The sequence below is a fragment of the Sminthopsis crassicaudata genome, chromosome 2, assembly GCF_048593235.1.
Source record: "Sminthopsis crassicaudata isolate SCR6 chromosome 2, ASM4859323v1, whole genome shotgun sequence".
Classification (NCBI taxonomy): domain Eukaryota; kingdom Metazoa; phylum Chordata; class Mammalia; order Dasyuromorphia; family Dasyuridae; genus Sminthopsis; species Sminthopsis crassicaudata.
The window spans coordinates 508,034,126-508,056,615 of record NC_133618.1 but is presented as its reverse complement, the minus strand read 5'-3'; the positions used below and the strand labels follow the sequence as shown (position 1 = coordinate 508,056,615).

At 37.8% G+C, this 22,490-nt stretch overlaps 1 protein-coding gene, 1 long non-coding RNA gene and 2 other non-coding genes across 4 annotated transcripts in view; 1 reads left to right on the top strand and 3 right to left on the bottom strand.

Annotated features, from left to right (window-relative positions):
- DIPK1B (divergent protein kinase domain 1B) overlaps positions 1-3,755 on the top strand; it is a 43,474-nt gene extending 39,719 nt beyond the window's left edge. Inside the window, exon 5 of the mRNA XM_074294077.1 lies at positions 1,143-3,755. Within this exon, the coding sequence (XP_074150178.1) occupies positions 1,143-1,955 (813 nt within the window). The 3' untranslated portion in view covers positions 1,956-3,755. The remainder of the gene's footprint in view (positions 1-1,142) is intronic.
- A 4,548-nt stretch (positions 3,756-8,303) lies between these two features.
- LOC141557819 (uncharacterized) lies at positions 8,304-14,554 on the bottom strand. The gene is made up of 5 exons (XR_012486904.1): positions 14,469-14,554; positions 13,320-13,404; positions 12,350-12,433; positions 10,114-10,190; positions 8,304-8,588 (listed from the first exon to the last, which is right to left on the bottom strand). It is a non-coding gene; the product is annotated as an uncharacterized LOC141557819 (long non-coding RNA).
- LOC141559262 (small nucleolar RNA SNORA43) lies at positions 13,038-13,191 on the bottom strand. The gene has a single exon (XR_012487325.1). It is a non-coding gene; the product is annotated as a small nucleolar RNA SNORA43 (small nucleolar RNA).
- Positions 13,493-13,625, bottom strand: LOC141559265 (small nucleolar RNA SNORA17). The gene has a single exon (XR_012487327.1). It is a non-coding gene; the product is annotated as a small nucleolar RNA SNORA17 (small nucleolar RNA).
- Positions 14,555-22,490: the final 7,936 nt, after the last annotated feature.

The window sequence follows — 22,490 nt, the reverse complement described above, 5'->3', positions numbered from 1 at the left end:
AAATGTTATCTGACTCCAAAGAGAGAACTGATGAACTGAGAGCAAATTGAAGTATAATTTTAAAGTTTCTTTTTCATTTTTTTTTTTTGCAACATGGTTAATATGGAAATGTTTTGCATGATTTCATATGTATAATTTGACAGTATATTGTTTGTTTCTCAAAGGGTGACGGAGGGACTGGAGGAAATTTGGAATTCAAAATTTAAAACAAATGAGTGTTGAAATTAAAATCATTTTCTTAAAAGAAGATCATCTGGTATAATACTTTCATTTTGCAAATGAAGAAATAAAGGCTAATAAAGGCTAAGAAAGGAGGAAGTGCCTTATCCAAAATCATTCATTACGTTATTAGGAGGGCAGGACTACAACACAATTATCTAGTCTCACAGTTTGGTATAATGTTATCCCCTTTTTCATGATTTTTTGGTCCTTTCTCCCCTGCTAGACAGTAAGCTCCATGAGAAAAGAATCCATTCTTTTAATTTCTGTATCTCCCCTAGTACTAAGGACTATAGAAGCACAGTACTGCGATGATCAGTTCTGATTTATGTGGCTCTTCTCAACAATGAGATGATTCAGGCCAGTTCCAATGATCTTGTGATAAAGAGAACCATCTATACCCAGAGGGAGGACTGTGGGGACTGAGTGTGGATCACAACAACATTCTCACTCTTTTTGTTATTGTTTGCTTGCATTTTATTTTCTTTCTCATTTTTTCCTTTTTGATTTGATTTTTTTTGTGTGTGCAGCAAGAGAATTGTACACATATATATGCATATATTGGATTTAACATATATTTTTACCATGTTTAACATATATTGGAATACTTGCCATCGAGGAAAGGGGAGGGGGAATGGAGAGAAAAACTGGAACACAAGATTTTGCAAGGGCCAGTGGTGAAAAATTACCCATGTACATGTTTTGAAAATAAAAAAATTTTGGTAAAAGGAAAAAAAAAAAAAAAAAAAAGCAGTATTGCTAGCAGTAGGCATGCAAGAAATCTTGTTTATTGGCTGATAGGTTGGGTGGGCCCTGGTCGCTAGGGCCAGGCAGAGGCCACCCTGCCTGATTGTCAGTCTTCTTGGCTCTTGTCCCAGCTTTACCTGCACTGGAAATAATGTGGTGTCTGTTCAATCTGGCAGGGTAACCTTGGAGATCAGCCTTCTCTCGCTGGCCTGGTTGGCCAGATCATCACCATGGCAGACGTCAACCAGGATGGGAAAGTGTCTCTCGCAGAAGCCAAGTCCATCTGGGCGCTGCTGCAGCTTAATGAGTTTCTCCTCATGCTCTCCTTGCATGAGAAGGAGCACACATCCAAGCTGCTGGGGCACTGTGGGGACCTGTACCTCACGGAAAAGATCCCGCACAGCTCCCTGTACGGCACCGAGGTTCCCCCCTTTCTGAGGCCGCTGCTGCCCTCCGCGCTGCACAGGCTCATCCAGCAGTGGTTTGCGCCAGCCTGGCCACGCAGGGCCAAGATTGCCATCGGCCTCCTGGAGTTTGTGGAGGAAGTCTTTCACGGCACCTATGGGGTCTTCTACATCTGCGAGACCAGCTCTGCCAATGTGGGCTACAATGCCAAGTTTGACTTTAAGATGGCCGACCTGGGCAAGGTGGCCCCTGAGGCCGCGGTCCGGGCTTTCCTTAAAGGCCGCCACTGTGAACAGAACGCGGACTGCACCTACGGCCAGGACTGCACGGCCCCCTGCGACAGGCTCATGAAGCAGTGTAAGAGTGAGCTGATTCAGCCCAACCTAGCTAAGGTGTGTGGGCTGCTAAAGGACTATCTGCTATCCGGCACCCCGGCAGATCTCCAAGAAGAGCTCCAGAAGGAGCTCCAAATCTGCATGACTCTGAGTGGCTTGGCCAGCCAGATGGAGGTACACCACTCCCTAGTGCTCAGTAACCTCAAGACCTTGCTCTGGAAAAAGATATCCAATACCAAATATTCCTAAAGGGACCAGAGCTTGTCCCAGCCACAGCCCACCTCTGCCATCCTTTGGGGGGATCTCATTACAACAAAGGGTTCTGCAGGACAAACATTTCCACATCCCTGGGGGAGAGGCCAGGGTAACAGAGGGCTGGCTACCACCAATCCTATGTCACGAGTAGAATAAATGCTTTCTCTAATCTATCCCCACCATAGCTACTCTCTATGAAGAAAAGTTTTGGTGATCCATGGTGAGGAGAGAACTGAATTCTTCCCTTCTCTTTTGTCCTGTTCACATTTCCACAGCTATGGCAATGAAACTCGTCCAAACTCCCCAGACATAATTTGAAATTAAATAGGAGTTGAGGATCTAAAAAACCCCAAAGGAACGGATGGGATACATGGTCTTACTACCATTCCATCTTCTCCTTTCTGGTACTGAATACACTTGCTGGAGGTCAGCTTTCTTCTCCAGCTCTAGAAGATAGATTTTTTTAAAAAACACAAATCGAAAACAACAAAAACAATTAGGTCCCTTTCCTGGGACCTGTATAAGAATTCACTATCTGTTTCTGCTTTCCCCTCCTCTCCTTCACTAGAAAGAGCTCTTCACCAATAGGAAGTTCCCATAAGCTAAAAACCTTTTCATCCATGGGAAAATGTACCTGCAATCCTTACAAGACTATTGTCCTAAACCTTTCAGACACCCAGGTCAATAATGTGAGAACTTGGCAACCATAGCTAAAAGGCTGTGTAGCAAGTAGAAATCAACTGTGCAGAGGAATTAGTCTTAACTGTGCAATCTTTCCTCATTAAGGATCTGTATTAGTACAGACCAAGGGAATCATAATGCTGTTTTTACAAAAAAATTTTTTGTTGAATACTGATGTAAATAAATAGCTTTTATGTGACTGCCACTGGTCTATCTGAGCTGCCACTATTGTTTGCAACAAATGCTCCTTGAGGATTTATTGGGGAGATGACTGTTCTTTTAATCACTGTGGGTTTATTCTCCTATCCACAGGTTGTTTACATGTCATAATGGCATTCCTTTCCACCTAATCTTCTTTGTTCTGGGTTATTCAGGGGACTCCTGTGGGTTGGAGGGTTAAGTTGTAACCTCCCTTCTATCTCAGTACCCTATTGTTGACAAATACTTTCTCCTAATTGGATAGATTTCTTCAGCGCCCCTTTCCTGATTCAACTGCCCAGTCTTTGGGAAGGGTTGACTAGGTACCTTTCACATTTCTCTGACAAACTGAAGTTGGGCAAATCTTTAAGTTTGCGGGGTTATTTAAGCCACCACTAAAATTGGGGCTTGTGATACAACTGATGTCCAAGCAACCTCATGTATCCTCCAAAGGAGAGGATAGGTAAGAATGTTTATTGAATGGATAGTTCACTTGAAGAATAGAAATGTTCTCCCATTAGCTGGGAAGATTAATAATAAAAGTCCTTTTTGCATCATCCAAGATATTATTGTAAAAGTTGAGTCTTGGTTTTAAAATATTATGTCCATTCATCTGAACTGCAATGACTTTTAGGGAGACTGATGGTCTCATACCCATTGCACCACTCCTTGCTCAACAATCTAGCACCAGAGTTAAAATGCAAAGCAACATTATATTATATTTGAGCCAATTTTCTTCCCCCTCATTTCTGGTAGTATTATCCTTTGCTTTATTAAAACCACCTTTCTTCCCTTTCCCTCCCCAAACTTTCCCCTTCTGTGGAGCCTCCAAATTATCATTAACATTCAAAATGATTGCTTCTCCAAGCTGAGGGACTGAACTGGCTACACTCCTACTTAAACAGCCTATCACAATGAGGCCAGAACACACCCATGGAAAGGTCTTTGCACTCTAAGGTAATGTCACATGATTAAAGTAAAAAAAAAAAAAAAAAAATCTAAGTTACAAGCTATTCAAGTTACAAGCTTTTATTTTCTAAATTCTGCTAAAACCATTATTAAATCTCTTCGGCATTGTTTATGGGGTTTGTATTAATGAGAACTTCCATCTTAAATCCTTGGTGCAGGAACTAGAACCAGTTCAATTTGGAGAGATGGGCAACAGAAGCTCGAGCTAGGAAGAGCCAGAGCCGTGCTGAGGACTACAGATGGGTGGTGTTTCAATGGGCTTAATGCTTTCTATTTCTAATAAAGCCCCTTTGTGCCCAATATAAGGACTTGAGGCTGGAACAGGATTTGCAGAAGACTGTCCTGGGAAATATTAGATTGAATTTGAAAAAGCTGAACTGAGGAAGTTATCATAATCTTATTATTCCTCTCACCATGACTGCTATAATGTAATCTCGGATGATACATAATATACACACACACTTCTTTCCAGACTAGTCTAGAAAACACTCCTTCCCAGACTCTTTTTTAGACAGACTAGAAGAAAGTACTCTTTCCCACACTTTCTTCCAGACATTTTTCTAAACTATCAGTCCAGAAAGCACTCTTTTCCAGACACACTTCTGGATTTTCAATCTAGAAAGCATTTTTTTTTTTTAAATTTTCAGTCTAGACACTTTTCTTGTCAGTCTAGAAAGCACTATTTTTTAGACAGTTTAGATGGCACTCTTTTCTGGACTATCAGTCTAGATAAATAAATAATAATGATCACTGTTAGTCTAGAAAGCACTAGTTTCTAGGTACTCTTTCTCTAGACTGTCAGTCTAGGCTATATAATTTTATATGTATGTATATGTTTCACAACATATAGTTATATAATGTAATCACTAAGGTACTGACAAAGAACCCTGTCATTTGTCCAAGGAAAACTTGTAACAAAAAAACCCCAAACTCACTGGACTTGATGCAGAACCTCCTGATTGTGGGGAGGCCAAAGTTGCAGAGTCCTGGGGTTTTCTTGACAAAGATTATATAATTTGTTTGACATTAATTTCTCCAGCTCATTTTTCAGAAGAGGAACTGAGGTGAATAGAATGAAGTATTTGCAAAGGGTCACTCAGCCAGTAGGTGTCTGAGGCTGCATTTGAACCCATGAAAACCCTTCTTCCGGATTCAGAGCTTAGTGCTTTATCCCTGTATCACTTGGTTGCCTGAGCTCCGAGGAATGGAGTTCAAACTCAGCTCTGCTGTTTACTGTGGTATCTGGAAGGAGACAGTTAATTTCATTGGGCACTGGGTTTCATCTATAAAATGAGCTCTAAAATTTGAACCAATATTCATTCTAGTCACAATCTTTGAGCAGCTTCTACATTTTGGGCTCTGCAGGGTCCCACTTAGTTGATCTAATTTATTTCCTTTGAGGTCAGCTAGGTGGCACAGTAGATACTGCTGGGCCCGGAGTCAGGAAGGCCTGACTGCAAATTTAACTTCAGACACTGGCTGTGTGATAAATTTACCTTGTATGCTTCAGCCTCCTCACCTGTAAAATGAGCTGGAAAAGGAAATGTCAAATCACTTCAGTATTTTTGTCAAGAAAATCTCACAGGGTGTTGGATGGGGACTGAAACTGAACAATCTCCTTTGATAACTTGCAATCTACATGTGAACCATATTCATATACTCTCCCACCCCAAACATGCATTATATGCAATAACATATTAGAATACTTGAACAGTAAGATCATCTATGCTCCAGGTGAAAAATTGGGTCCTAAGTTTTCTCATTCATTCTACAGACAAACCTCCAAAACACCTCACACCTAACTTTGCAATTTAATAAATCTTTCTTGGACTTGAGAAAACATCTTTAGAAAAAAAATTTGTACTTTTAACTAATGTAAAATTAAGCAAAATTTAAAAGACCCAAGAATACTAAATTATATATACATAGACACACATATACATGGTGTCAAAACTTTTCCTACTCTTCTAATAGTCCTTCAAGGACAGGATTTTAGTAAATTAAGCTCAAATGTTGCAAATTTATTTACCATTTTAGTAAATTAAGCTCAAATGTTGCAAATTTATTTACCATTTTCATTTAATAAATAGTACTTAATTCCTTTCCTAGTAAAAGACAGTACAACAGTGGGAGAGGCGTGAAGATTATCCCCACCCCACAGAGCAAGCTGTTTTTTTTGGTACTGACTCAGAAAATTCAAAGCAAGATGCAAAGGATGAATTTATACTCTAATTTTGTCAACATTAAAATATAAGTGCTTCCTTGAAAGAAATATATTAAACACATATATATATGTATATTAAAATGCCTTCATCACAGTTATTTTTAAAATCATCTCCACAGTTTTCAGTGCTAATTTTTAATGCTTTATTTCTTTCGTTTTTTCTTAAAACAAAATGTAAAAGCTTCAAAGTACAAAATCTAAATGCTTCAAATTACTTTTCGTAAATTTCAACATAATTAAAGAATAAAAATTAGCTCTCCATTTTGAATGTTGGCCAGTCAAAAATTCTGATTATACATATTAAATGTCCTGATTGGCTGCTCATATTCTACATATCAGAAAAATAGGATGATATACAGAAGAGGCAGCTAGGATAGGGATATACATAAATTCTCTGTAGTTGGTTTCTCATGACATATAGCAACATGGATAGTGTATTGATATCACAAAACTCTAATACCAGTTATTTTACATGACTCACTTTTGCACACCAATCACTTTTGCAAGTGAAGATGCAGATTAAGAGTAAATTACTCATCATACAACACAGCTTGGGAACTGTTGTTTAAGACAAATCCTTATCATTTTCTATCCTTTGCATAAATGAAATACTGGATTTTGCTAGCAGCTGGCTCCCCATAGGACATGCAACTGCATGAGCTTCTGGGGCATGTAACAGGATTGGCTTGTCTACAAGCTTAGAATTGCATCAAAAGCAATAACAGCATCCCCCCAATGTCCTTATTATATTTCCTGTCATCTTTGGAATATGAAAATTTGACAATATCCTCAATTCGCTCCTCAGGACAATGCACAATGGTAGATTCGTTTGGGACCCACAGGCAGCAGCCCCAGGCACCTTCAACAAGGTCTTTCTTGGTCTGGGTCTGCTGTAAATGAGCAAGGTTATCTTGATGATCTGGTTAGAGTACCAATGAAATGGTCACACTTAGGGAATAAAGTTAAGAGCCACCTGGAGCTTCTAAAGATCACTTTTTACCCTGTATTTTCCAAAGGAAATCAAAAGCACTAGATCCCCGTCATTGAGGACAGGGCAGAGGAAGACTTCTGGGGAGGTAGATGGGATTGTAGACCTCACACTAACTGGGTAAAAAAGATGGTATTGAGTCTGAAATTCTGAGGGAGACAAATCAAGGGCCAGGTGTGCAATATCCATTTGATGGTAAAATCAAGCAAAAACTGGCCATTTGGGTGGATGGGATGGCAAAGATAAACCAATAATTGAGAATTAAGATTCAATTGGAGACAGAACTTACCAAGAGTTCGGTACAAGGGAGACAAGGACCATGAGGGAATTAATCTGGGATCTTGAACCAAGTGATACTACTTTCTTTTGGGCACTCATAGGACAAAGATATTGCAAAATCTGATCCTCATGTGAGAAGTTAAAGGATATTGTGCAAAGTGGACAGGTAGTTATGTACAAAAGACCTAACAGCACCAGCTTTCACATTTGTTTCCCTGTAATCTGGATGACTGGAATGGTGAAGGTAAAGCTTTGCTAAAGGGAGTCAATGTTTTCTTAGGATTTGGGGTTTAACACCTCTAAGATTGTTACCCATCTGGTTCTTCCTTCAAAGGGCCTTTGCTGTAGACCCCTTTCTTTCTCTGCCTTCTGCAGTTACAGCATTTTTTTTTGACCCTAATAGAAGACACAACAAAGTATTCCATGAAATGGCCTCATAGTCTGTAGGGGCTCATGCTCACCTTCAGTTTATTCTTGTTTCAATCCCTTCAGACTCTTGTTCTGTAATACTTCTGAAGCCAGGACTAAGACTTAAGACAGCTTCAATTAAATTAGCCTGAGCTCCCCAATTTAGTCCACATCTATCAGGTGACCAGGACTTCTTTGGGGTGCCCTGACTTTTCCCGTACTAGGTCCCATAAATCCCTTCCCAATCCGATGATAGGAGTAGAAGCTGGCACTCATTTCAGGCATGCTGGCCTTGCCACTTATTTCTTTAGCTCTCAAGTAGAGATGAAACTGAAGCAAATGGGTGATACAGCTAGTAAATGGGAAGCCAGATCTGCACTCAAGTAGTCTGACTCCTCCTCATGTATATCACTATCCTAGCCACTGTGCCAGGTGTTTGCTTTAAAGATCAGGTTGATTATTTCAATAAATTCATTTGACTCACCTCAGATTTCTGAAAATTTTGATTTCCCAAAACAGAAGAGTCAAACAAATCAATTTTGCTAACATTGTGATAGGAATACCATGATTTCGTCTGAGAATGGACTCAAAACAGTCAAGTTTTAGAGAGAAGTTTATTAGGCCCTCCAGCAGAGGGGAGGACTAAAATGGGTGACCAGCTCCTCCAATCAGTAGGAGCTTTATTATAGACATTTTAAGTTGGAAAAAGGAAATCATAAAAGTAGTAGGCATGCAGGCCCATACATATATGACATGCAAAACAAATAACATTTCAAAATTTACTGGGAAATCCATTCTAGTGCTTGTGGCCAGCCTGGATTATTTCTCTTCTAGTCTTTTCACATTTCTCATGGGCCCATCCTTCTAAAAAGTTGTTTCCCTGCAAGAACAAAATCATAATTAAGGCAATCTTAAAAGTTTGGACAAGGATCTGTTTAGCAACTAAATGTCTACAACTCAGTTAAAAAATCTCAATCCTACAATACTTTTTTGTTCCAAGGCCACACCTTTTCTGTTCACCTGACCTTCCTGATTCCAAGGTGAAGTTTTAAAGCAGTGGTGCTCAAACTTTTAAAATAGGGGACCAATTCACTGTTGGAGGGCTGGACTATAGTAAAAAAATTATGAACAAATTCCTATGCATGCTGCATATATCTTATTTTGAAGTGAAAAAAACAAAATGGGAACAAATACAATATTTAAAATGAAGTTAAATCAACAAACTTACCACTATTTCAATGGGAACTATGGGCCTGCTTTTGGCTAATGAGATGGTTAATGTCTGGTTCCATATTTGTCACTAAGGTCAGACCCCCCCCCAGTGATTATAAGGTGACATGTTAGCAATATTCCATCTCTTTATGGAACTACAGAACATACACACAATGATAAAACTGATGACAACAGCGAGACACGAAGTCACTATGGATACAGGGCCACGGCCTGGTACCAGGAGCCTCACTCTGGGCGACAATAGCAGCCAGTACCACAGCATGGCTAGAGAGGAAGCCGTTACATTGTCATTACATCATAATGACAATGATAAAGAGTAAAGCTGGGACTTGTAGTACTGTTACTATACCCATGCACCAGACACAGCCCATATAATATTCCCCCTGTACATCCCTTGTGCCTATCTGTTGTGGTGGCTTCCGTTATTTTACAAGGCTACGGGGCCGTCAGTTTTCCATGTTCTGTATGTATCTCTCTCCCTTCCCCACACCATACACCCCAGCCTGGGAACTCATCTTATCTCCATATCACCTCAGCTCAGTGGTCACTTCTGGTCTGATTTTGCCATAACCTGGCAGGCCGCATAAATGTCCTCAGCAGGCTGCAGTTTGAGGACCCCTGTTTTAAAGTATGCAAGCTATGTAATAGAAAGCACTCCCTTATGAAATTCTTTGGCCTTCCCACTAAGGTCATGAGTCAGTGACAATAGAAAGCCTCCTCTGAAACCTTTAACAACTCATTCCTACAAAATACCATTCTAGCTGTTTTAATTGAGGTGTGGCTAATGTACAGCAAATCAAGCAACATTTATTAAGTGCCTACTATGTACTAGGCACCATTTTGTAACTTTCTGAGATATCATGTATTCTGAGTAAATCATCATCATAATCTTGCACCAAATATTCCTATTCTTATCTGTTCCTACAAGTAAACACCTTTTTTTCTCCATCATCAAATTTACTGTAGTTTTCTCAAAAAGTGGAGAAGTCAGAATGATTGAAGACTATCCAGAGTTGTCATTTCTTGACATGTGAGACTACAACATCTAGGTCACTCCTTTTCTATTTGTCCTAGACACAGTATTCTCTTCACTGGATTTCAGGGATACTGCTGACTCATTTATCCACCTGACTTACACAGAAAAAGCCCACTGAGTGGGAATTACTGCTCACCTTTGATTTACTTAGTGACACGGATTGTTCCAGTTCCAAGTTTCTACAGTCCCCACTCAAGTCTGGAATTTAATAGTCTAAATGAGCAAAGAGAGTTAAGACATTTGGGTTATTACTTTATTGTAGTGAAGGCAAACTAAAACCACAAAGTCAAATTTAATTTTATTTTGACCCTTTATTTGAATGTTTGCTTGTTGGATAGTTTAAAATTATTGGGAATAGAACCTAAGGGACTGAAAATCCTCACGATGACACAGAATTTCTAGGGGAACTGAATTTAGAATAACTACTTTATGAATTCTTCATGAAAGTTTTATCAGGCACCCTCTTATTAAATGATATTAAGTTAAGGGAAAAAAATCTAAACCTTTCGAAAAATCTAAGTGGAAAACTACTCCTTCCCCTAGATAGCAAGTAATCTAATATATGTTAAAACATGGTAAAAATAGATGAATATTAACTTTTCTTATGGGTAAAATAGGGTAATTTTTCTTATCTACCTCACAGAACTATTTAAGACTAAATGAAGGGGCAACTAGTTGGCGCAGTAGATAGAGCATCAGCCCTGAGGTCAGGAGTTGTTCAAATCTTGGTAAGATGCTCAACACCTCCTAGCTGTGTGACTCTGGGCAAGTCACTTAACCCCAATTGCTTCAGCAAAACAAAAATGTACCCAACAACAAAAACCACTAAATGAAAATGCCATACCTGGAGCCTTGCAAATTAGTATACAAAGATATATCTTGATTACATAAATATCTGCATAAGGCCATAAAACCCTTCTCCTACCCTTCCCAATGTCACTGTGCTGGCTTTTTAGCAAGAACTATAATTTTATTAAGTGTTCTCTAAGGAAATTAATAATAGGTAATAGCACTGGGCAATTAAATGCCTTTTTTCCAGCCAAATAGCCAGCTATCTATTTGGCTGATATCATCTCTGGTCACAACGATGTCCACCTAATGAGAAAGTTTCCTGTCACTCAACAAAACAGAAGCTTTCTTTGGTTACTGCACAGCTGAGGTATCTCACACCAATTACAGGATGTTCCAAAAGTCGGGAGTATAAAGACATTAAACTTAAAATTAGATATCCCAGAGTTATATTACAGCTTAACTATCCTTCCCCTGAACAAAAAGCTCAGATGCAAAAGCTAAAGTAAGATTGAGACATGGAGTAGGTGTCTGTGTTAAGAGCATTTTCTACCTATCCTGAGATGTCAAAAATAGCCGATTTCTCCTTCAGAATTTTACAAGGTAGGCAGTGCTTGGAAAAGACAACTGGTGACAGCTAAATAGCCAGCAGTAATCTCTTGGTTATCCCTTGTCTTAAGAGAACTTCTGGTCTTGAAGCAAAAAAATTTATGCAGGGTAGATAGTAAAAGTATATTGACAAGTTTTTGCTTCCTAAGTATATTTGGAAATAATTATATCCCGATGCATAAAGGGAAAACTAAATGAAACCTAAAATGAATGCACTGTGGGAAAATCTATTCGAACCTAGTCCTGCATGGCTGAGAAACCAAACCTGTTGCTAGAGACTGCTTAACTTAGGACCTAATTATGTTGATGAGAACCCTAGTCAGACCTGAAGATTGATACAAGGAATTTGAGGGGTCTTTTCCCATTATTCATCCCAAGCAACCAACATATCCTTGCTGGCAAATTGGTTCCAGTTTCTTTGAATACTATTCTTATTTATTTAAATCCCAAATTCTGGGAACCATTCTAAATGATCAGATTAGATTCTTTACCAGCTTCTTGAAACCTTGTTTGATATAAAAAGGCAATGATGTAACAGATTTAAGCAAAGTTAAGTTCACCACTCCAGTGGTTTAGGTTCTTGGGTTAAAACAAGTTATTCAGGCCAGAAAAATTAAGACCTGCATTTTTAAGCTGCCTATGGTTATGCTTATAGTGGTCATCAAGAGCCACAAAACACAGGTAGGGAAACTATTACACAAGCATAGTAACATAAAAGATTGTTGGACCAAATTCCCACACTGACAAAGTAGATTTACCTGGATTCTTAGGTAAATTCTACTGATGTTTAGTGTTCCATGCAATGAAATGAAAAGCCAGGAAAATTCAGATAACCAGAATAATCTTTACCCTAAGAGTTACCCTGCTTATGGAATCTAATTATAGTGAAAATCAAATAAAAAGACAATAGTTCTCTACTGTCATTAAACATCCCAATATACAGTCCAAATACTTGGCCTTCATGTTACACTCACCCATAACTTAGGCCATTATTTCATAGATGGTGGACAAACAGCAAGGAATCCAACCTAAACAAAAGCCACATGGGCTTCACTTCACTGTAAAAAAACAAACAAACCAACCAGAAATGTACATTAATCACATACACCATAACCACAGAAAAGGAAAGATAAAATATATTTTTCAAAGATCCTGTATACTTGTTTGGAAAGTCAAAGTTTAAATTAGGTCAAGCATGTAAAGACCTTTTGTATCATCTTAACTAAAACTTCATGAAGAAATGTTTTGGTCCACATTCAAACTTCTTTAGTTGTGGATAAAGATAACCATCAAATCAATAAAATATGCACTTGAAAGCCCTCCTGATTGTCAGATATTTTATTATTTGACAACCCACATCTCTACTCAGAGGGTATTTAATCTGACAGTAATGATTCTTGAGTTCTCCCTTCCAAGCTTTCAAGCTGTTGAGTTAGTCTACTGGGGAACAAAAAACAAAAAAAATTTAAAACAGTCAATGCCCAAATAATTTAAATGAGATTGAAGAATGTGAGGATAGGGAACATTCAACCAGTGCCTCACACAGCAGTACTTGATTAGATTTGTTTTCCCCTCCCCTTGTAATATACCCAAGGTCTACATGATCAAGGATCTACATATGTATATTTAAATATAAAACATCTATAACTGGGAAATTCAAAAACATGTTAGGCAATCAACCATTCTTAGTGCTCACAGATTTCTGAACACTGAGCGTAGAAAAAGCCACTTCCTCTTTGCTACCTAAAGACACAGGTACAGCCCAGCACTGCAGCAGCAGCAGCTGTATCTGTATGGGTAATAGGTTTAAGGCAGCATTCTTTATTATTAATAAAATATGATTTGTTATTTGGAAATTTTTCAATAGTGATATCAAATATAATAGCATTTATGAACCGTCTTCGAATTCTATGATAACATAAATCCTCATGCATTTTCACTCACCATTTAGGTCCATCTGCTCAGTCTGGCCTCCTCTTGCCAAAAAAGCCTTGAAAACAGTTTATTAACATTCTAGTACAATGACAACCTGAAAGAGTTGAAAAGCCAAATTTCGTGAGCCTTCAAGTTATCAACCAAAATTCAACAAAACATAAGAAAAGCCAAACTATTGATTAAATGTCAGGCTATTAATCATTCTGAGTGCTCACTGGATCAGAACACTGAGCGTAGACATAGTCTCTTTCTCTTTGCCACCTAATGACACAAATGAGGCACTACAGCCTCAATTGTAACGCCTCTAGGGGCAGTTTGTGGTTCTCACTAAACCAGAAATTTTCTTTAAAAGCACAATTTTGACAACTGTCCCAAACACAAATACATCTTAAATGGAATGTAGGCCTGGTTACAAGAAGGAACAAATTCTGAGGTAAAAATCTTTTGAACTGCAAATAAGTTGTATACTTTCCTGGTGATTAGTAGAACCAGAGAAAATTAGCACTTTCAAACTAAATGAAACCACAATTCCTTCGGTGTGTCAAGTATGGTCAGCAAATAAAACATAACTTTAAGAAAGTAGAGCAGGAGAGCAAAAATAGGGCAAAGTGAAAGAGGAAGCAGAAGACTTAAAAGATTTATTCAACCACGGGAGTCCTTTAGGCTCCGAGTTTTTGTCTCCTAACACCTCCTAAAATGTTTTTAAATAGCACAAATCCGCAGGGTTATCAAGATAAATTAAAGTTTCCAAAACGTTGGAAAACCACCCATACATTCCGAAGCTAAGAAATCCTAATCAGAGTATTCTGGTCACATTTAAGAATCATGGCCAAAAAACGGCATAAAAGCGGAGGGGATGCACGTAATTTCGCTTTTACATACTTTCTATCATTACGGTTAAAACGGCGGCCCTTCCTCCCCCTTCGCCCCCGCGGCCAAAGCCTAGGTAGACTCCGGTGCTCCAACTGCGGCCCAGGGAGGAAACGGGAGGCCGCACACGTGGCGGAAGCCGTCGATTGGGAAAACCACTTCCAAGAGGTCGGGGTATGACCCACCAGGATAAACCTAAGAAAACCACTCGAAGATTACGACTTTGGTCTGAGACTTGGGGAAGCAAGGTTGCGTTTAAGAATAGATGGCAGGGCCCGTTAAACTTACCGACAGGTACACTACAGAGCGGCTCTAATCGTTCAAAGAGGGCGACTTACTCAGACGCTGCCTTTTATACTCTCTACGGCGCCCCGCGTGGGACATGGAAGCACACGCATGCGCATTCCCTTCAGGATGGCCGCGTTCTGGTCTCTGGTGCTCCGCCCCCGCCCCCCTCTTCCTCTAGGGCGCCTGCGCAGCCGGAAGTGCGCGCTCTCTTCCGTAGTTTCCAGGGGATCCCAACAAGATTAAAGGCTCGAGAAACAAGTCATCTGCACCTCAGGTTCCTCCTTGCCTTTCTCTTTTTGAAGGAGGCTCTAGCAAACACGTGTTAGTGAAGGTGCTGCCCTTGGGGACCAGTCAGGGTTTAAGGACCCTGAGGGTTGCCCAGGGTTTGTAATGAATGGGGGCTGTAGAAATCGCCCGCAGTTACTGGGCTTTGCAGCCTCCAGCTGCGCTTTTCCGAGCTGCAGAGGTTTGGGTTCCGATTCTGCTTATGTGATCTCGCGCAAGTAATTTGCCCTCAGCCTCAGCCTCAGCCTCAGCCTTTCTAAAGTGAAGGAGTTGGACTAGATCAGAGGCTCTTAATGCTAATGCAGTATCCACAGGTTGTTTTTTTAATAGCTCTCTTCTCAGTATTTTTATTTACATAATAGAAGATAATACTAAATTTCAGTTAAAGATTAGCAAAATAGAAATGTAATTTTTCTCCATCTGAGTTCGGGGACAACCTTTTACTGTACCCTTAAAAACTTTTCCACTAATTCTAAGGTAAGAACCTATTGGTTCTTAAGGTTTCCTCTACGTCTAAATTTTTTCTTTTTTCTAAAGAACAGGTTTCTAATAGTTAATCTTTCTCTTCCACTAGTTTATTTCTTACAGCCTAGAAATCAGCCCGTCAACAATCTTTTTTTTTTAATTAAAACTTTAATTTTCAAACGCTAGCATGGATAATTTTTCAGCAACAACCCCTGTAAATCTCTGTGGTCCAATTTCTCCCCCTTCTCCTCCCCCTCTCCTAGATAGCAAGTAATCCAATATATGTTAAACATGGTAAAAATGTCAAGTCCAATATATGCATACATATTTATACAATTTTCTTGCTGCACAAGAAAAATCAAATCTTCAAATCATGGATGAGCTCATTCCACTTAGCCACCAGTTCATGTAAGTCTCTCCAGGCCTCTGAAATCACCCTGCTGATCATTTCTCTTTTAAAATTTTTTAAAATTTTATCTTATCTGCATTAGTTTTGTTTGTACAGAAACTTTTAAATTTAATATAGTCAAAATTATCTGTTTTTGTTCAATAATGATTTCCAGTTCTTTTTTTGCCCACAAATTAATTCCTTCTTCATAGATCTGAGGGATAAACTATAATTTTTTTCTAATTTGTTTATAATATCACTCTATGTCTAAATCATGAACCCATTTCAACTTTATCTTGGTTTTTAGGTGTTGGTCAATGTCTAGTTTCTGCCATGCTAGTTTCCAATTTTCCCAGCAGTTTTAGTCAAATATTAAGTTTTTATTCCAAAAGCTGGGGTTTGTGGGTTTGTGGAACACTAGATTACTTATAGTCACTTTTTTTGTCCTGTGAACTTAACCTTTTCCACTGATCAATTACTTTATTTCTTAGCCAGTACCAAATGGTTTTGATGACTGCTACTTTGTAATATAGTTTTAGATCTGGTACAGCTAGGCCATCTTCATTTGCATTTTTTTCATTAATTCCCTTGAAATTCTTGACCTGTTGTTCTTCCAAATGAATTTTGTTATTTTTTCTAGATCTGTAAAATAATTTATTGGGAGTTTGATTGGTATGGTATTGAATAAGTAGATTAATTTAGGTAGTACTGTCATTTTTATTATATTAATTCAGCCTATCGATGAGCACTTAATATTTTTCCAATTAGAATCCCAAATGTTTTATATTATTATCAGTTATTTTAAATGGAATTTCTTGCTGTTGAATTTTGTTGGCAACATATGAAAATGCTGATGATTTATGTGGATTTATTTTGTATTCTGCAACTTTGCTAAAGTCCCCATTACTTATGATCCTTGCTGATGGTTTTAAATAGATGCTACTCCATCTCTCATCCTTAAAAAACTACAAAACAAAAACCCTCCCCCATCCCACCATCTCTTCTTTATCCCTTGCAATTTGGCTTCCAAACTCATCTCTCAGCTAAAACTTCTCTCTCCAAAGTTACCAATGATCTTTTAATTGCCAAATAAAATATGTATTCTGTCTGCATATTCTCTTCTCTTTGGATTTTTCTGACTGCTGGATTTGGGTTCTTCTCAAACTTATCTGACTGCTCAGTCTCCTTTGCTTTTTTACCCTGTTACAACCACTGACTCTTCCCAGGTTTGGTCCTGAGCTTTTTCTTCTTTTTCAGCATTCAGTGATGATGAAATTTGGGGGTGCAGCCAGACCCTTCCCATGCTAAACCACCAAAATGATAGAGTTTCATCACCAAATATTGGGGAGAGAGGGTGTTGGGCCCCACAAGTATTTTGGGGTTAAAGGCTGGTGTTGTGAGGTATCTCAAAATATTTTGAAGACTTAGATCATCACAAAATCAAGAGGCAAAGATTTTATTATGCTGCTAACAGCAGGCTAAAACTATATGGGGATGTGAGGAAAGAAAAGGAATTTTAACAATTAAAGCTAAGTTTACTAGCAGATTTCATAATTAACCTGGGAGTGTGGGCAATGGAGAAGACACTATTAAAACCATAAAGGTGTCTACAAGTTCCTAATGAATGCTCAACAGATAAGGCAGGCTATATTCCTAAAGGAGTTTTAGTGGGGGATCATTGACTAACAAGCTAACCCTAAAAAGGAATTAACACTGTACAATTAATTAGACTTGTTGCTTTACACAGACTAACCCCAAAAAGGAGTTAGCCTTTTATAGAGGAAATATAATGGGGGGGGGGGTTGATTGACATCATAACTTGATTTTCTGATTGGATACAGTAAGGTGGGATTATGCTACTTTTATCTATTTGAGTTTTCAATGGGGAACAAAAGGCCTAGTTAAGAACAAAAGGTTTTCTTAAAGAGATGATCGATTCAGAGCTCTTCCTTGCTTGTGTAGGGATACTTTGGACTCTTAAAATTCAGGCTTTCCCTTGGGATAGTTGCCACTCCTTGCTATCTGGTACTTGCTCTGATCTAGGATCTGGGGTTCTTTTTCTCCACCCTCATATTTTCTTCCCTCAAATAAATGGGACCCCATATCTTTTGGTGTATGGGACAGTTTCTTCTGAAACTGCTCTCTGCTGAGATTGGGCATAGAGTTGTTCCTGTCTTATATATCCCACTTGATGGGACTTGAAGGCAGCTGTTCTATGCAACATCCAATGGATTCTAAGTCTCAGGCCAGTGTTATCCATCATTTGATGGGGTACAGCATCTAGGGGAAATGTCACAATAACTCCCCTGGTCTTAACAAATATTATAGTAATATTTCTTCCCCTAGCTTTTAGGGAATCTATAGAAATAATCCTGAGACCCCTTGATTTTAGGAGTGCTATTGTTCTAACTATCTGTTTGTCAGTAATTCTAAAGGCTCCTGGCTTTAGGAATACTATAGTATAACCTTATAAACATGCTGACAGATAAAATAATCTGTTGGTCAGTGATAAAGTTCCTGAGACAATAGTGAATAGACCACTCCTCAAACCTACCTGTAGGCCATAAAACTAGTAAATAAGTAACATGAAGCTTCTGGTTTCTCTAACTTTTTCCTACAAATTTATCTTCTTGCTCCTGGTGCTTTGCTAAATTCTTTTGGAACTCAGCCCGCTTCAAATTGCATTACAATTATAATAAACATTGCCCCTTGACTTGGAGATTGGGTTCAAGCCTGCAAATTTTTTTGAAACACTACTCAGCACTGCTCCGCCACCCTACCTTTTGGGGTTTCTTTTGAACCTCAACAATGCCACTCCCTGCAGTCAAGGACTTAGTAGGATCAAGATCCTGGAATTTTATTTTCCTCTACTTTCATCAGTAACATCAATTATTATCTCTACTTAGATGATGCCCATATTTATAAATCTAGCTAGTGCTAATCCCTATGGACTAAGTATTGGATTTGGAATTAGATGTTTTGTTTTTGTTAGATCATCTCAGTCACATCTGGCTGTTCGTGACCTTATAGAGGTTTTTGGCAGATACTGGAATAGTTTGCCATTTCCTTCTCTAGCTCACTTGACAAATGAGAAACTGAGACAAACAGGATTAAGTGACTTGCCCAAGATCACACAGCTAAGTGATTATATCTCAAACTCTCTTATTATCTTAAACTTGTATCAATTGCGCATTTGATAAACATATTATCTATGCACTTATTCAAGTCAGTAAAAAAAAAAGTATTAAACATCTGAAGGCCCTCCACAAATTTTTGAGGTTTGGTCAGTCAACCAGTTTTGAATACACCTGAGAGAAAGTGTATCTATCATATTCCCCACTTTATTAGAAGTTTTGCTAAAGTCTATATTAGCTATATCCCTATAGCATTCCCCTCATCTATCAGTTTAATAACCTTGTCAAAAAAGGGAAACAAAGTTACTCTGACAGGTTTTGTTTTTTTTTCTCCCCAAAACATGCGTAATTTTCAACATTCACCCTTGCAAAACCATGTGTTCCAAATTTTTAAAATCCCTTCCTTCCCCCTATTACCTCCCTTAGCATGTGTTTGTGATGAAACTGTTTGGAGTTCTTAGAAATCACAGCTTCCCTTTCAAGGTCACTAAAAATGAGTTAATAATCCATTCTAGAATTTTCTCAAATCAAAGTCAAAGTCATTGGCCTATAGTTTATATTATGGTTTCTTCTTGATTGTCCTTAATGCTGATGTATGCCCTCTAAGATTATTTTCAATTTATCCTATTTATATCTTGTTTATACAAACCTATTTATTTTCCCCATTAGGCTGTGAACTCCTTGAGAGCAGAGAGCTTTTCCCAGTAATGAACAAAGAGTATGGGACACAACAAGTGCTTACCAATGCTTTTGTCTTTTTTTTTTTTTTTTTTTTTTTTAAATGCTTTTGTCTTTTAAAAAGAAAATCAAAACATTTGTTCTTCAGTTTTGTAAGATCTCTTCCATTTTCCACCATTTTTCAAATATTACTAACAATTGTTTCAGTGACCAAGGAGTCATCATTCAGATGACTTGAATTCAACAAAGATAAAGAGATCTATTCTTGTTCAATTGTGTTTGATTACTGGAGCAGTTTGCCATTTCCTTCTCCAGTTTATTTTACAGATGAGGAAACTGAGGCAAACAGTGACTTGACCTCCAGGGTCACACAGCTAGTAAGTGTTTGAGGTCAGATTTGAACTTAGGAAGATGGTCTTCCTGACTCCAGACTCAGCACTTCATCTACTAGGTCACCTAGCTGTCCACATTCTTACTATTTCTTTACTTATGCACCAGCTTTTATTTGCCATATTCTTTCATTTCCAGTAGTCATTCTCGTTGACAGAAAAAATAGAAATAAATAGGAATTGAGGAGCCCTGCCTTCTCTGCAGTTCCAATTATTATCATCCCATTCCTCCCAAGCAAAGGCCAGATCCTTTTATGTTTCTCCTCTTCCTCTAATATTAATATAGTTAAAACAACCTCACCCTTTTGTTGTCCTCAGCTTTACCAGCTTCAGCTCACTCTTGAGCATTAGCATTTCTGACACTGTAAATAATTTTTAATGTATATCTTTTTAAAACCACCTTCATATCCTAATATATTCATCCTCTCTTGTCCCAGAGCTATCACAATAAAGAATAAAAAGTTGGAAAAAAAAATCAGCAAAAGTAATAAATGTGTACCACCAAGTGCAACATTACATGCAGTACTTCACACTTTTGTGCTATCTTTTCTCTTTTGAGGATCAAGATTTGCCATAGTATTCAAACCCATTCCACTTGTTCAATGATGAAGAGAGACATTTACACCCAGAGAGAGAACCGTGGGAACAGTGTGGACCACAACATAGCATTCTCATTCTCTCTGTTATTTGCTTGCATTTTGTTTTCTCAGTTTTTCTTTTCCTTCCTTCTTGACATTTTTTTTTCTTTTTTTGTGCAGCAAGATAACTGTATAAACATGTACACATATATTGGATTTTAATTTCAACATATTTAACATGTATTGGCACTACCTGCCAGCTGGGGGAGAGTGTGGAGGGAAAGGGGAAAATTTGTAACAAAAGGTTTTGCAAGGATCAATGTTGGAAAAATTACCCGTGCATATGCTTTGCAAATAAAATAAATAATAATAATAATAATAATAATAATAATAATAATAAAAAGATTTGCCATCATTTCCACAATACTGAGATATTTTATTCTTTTCATTTACAGTATTGTAGTCATATTTATTATTTCTTCCACTTTACGTATGTTTTTCTTCCTATGCTTTTCTGCATTCATGCTATCTGTTGTTTATGGTGCAATAATATTCCATTATATTAATGTACCATGATTTATTGTTCCGTAGTTGAAAAGAAGCATCACATCATTTCCATTTCTTTGCCACTTACAAGTACCATTATAAATATTGATATAAAGATCTATCACTGACCTGGAAGTATAGTTTATGTCTGGTGGGAGTAACTTTTGGATAAAGGGCACATTCATTTTGGTCACTTTCTAAGTATAATTCTAAACTATTTTCAAAATGGTCAGACCCACTTGCAGTTTCACCAGCAGTATGGAAGCATGCCTGACTTTGTACAATCCTACCAACATTAACCATTCCCATCTTTTGTCTTTGCCAATTTGCTAGTTTTGAGGTGAATTCTCAGAACTTTCATTTTACATTTCTCTTAGTGATTTATAGCACTTCATGTGATTGCTATTTTCAAATTCTTTGCTCATATCTTTCGATTGAGTTTTTGATATATATTTGTATTGGTTTCCTATGAATTGGATACAAAAATATTTGATGCAAAGATTTTTTTCCCAATCCACCTAATCACTAAAAATCACTAATTTTGATAGAAAAGTCTATTTTATCTTTTGTGATCACTATAATTTGTTTAAGAATTCTAGTCAGGTTGAGAAAGGTATACCTGATCTATACAAAAGTATCTTTTTTTTTTTTTTTTTTTTTTAAACAATATGACAAGCCATATATCTACTTTTGACCATATTCTAGTATATGGTATGTCAAAATAAGCTTGATTTCTATTTTTTCCATTAATTCTTATCCTAGTAGTTGTTTCCCACATTATTTTTACAGGACCATGCCATGCTTATGTTCAACTTATCTGCCACTGCTTTAATTATCTGTACATTTATTTTTAAATCTAAGTTAGCTGTCAAGTCCCTGTGCATCCATGGCCTTTTTAGGTAATTCCCATTTCCCTACTTCATTGTAATTGTTTCCTTTTGCCTTCTGAATTTTAGAATATTACCTACCGGCTTAGGGTTGACTTTTCCTAAGAAATTTGAACCAGTAGGATCTTACATTTCTTTCTTCAAACCCTTCGTAATCTGCTTTCCAAAAAATTTAGGGCACATGTTAGAGTACGTCTATATTCCTTCTCCTGTCACAAACTTCTAAGGAGTGGTTATTTCCTCTCAGAATTCCCATCATTTTAACCTCCCTATTAGTGAGAATAAATTCAATATAAAATTTACTTTTTTTGGCTCCATCTTTTGAAGGATAATATTACCATTAAGGCAAATAAAGCAATTAACTGGTTTGCTTTTGTTAGAAGTCTGAAGTCCTTTTGCAGATGTCTCTGCCAGGCTTGTGATGTATCCCAAACCTATCTGTTTCCATAGGCAGTTAACTCTGATGATAAAAATCACTCTATTCTTCCTACATTGATTTCCATGCAAATATATTCCATCTAGGCTTCTCCCTTCTGGTTCCTTGATTTTCTCACATAGAACACTAATTTGTATTACTGAGATCCTCAAAGCACATGTCTAAATATTCTTTCCCCCCTTCCACCTTGTTGGATTTATTCAGTTATTCTCTTCTTTTGTCATAACTTATGCATC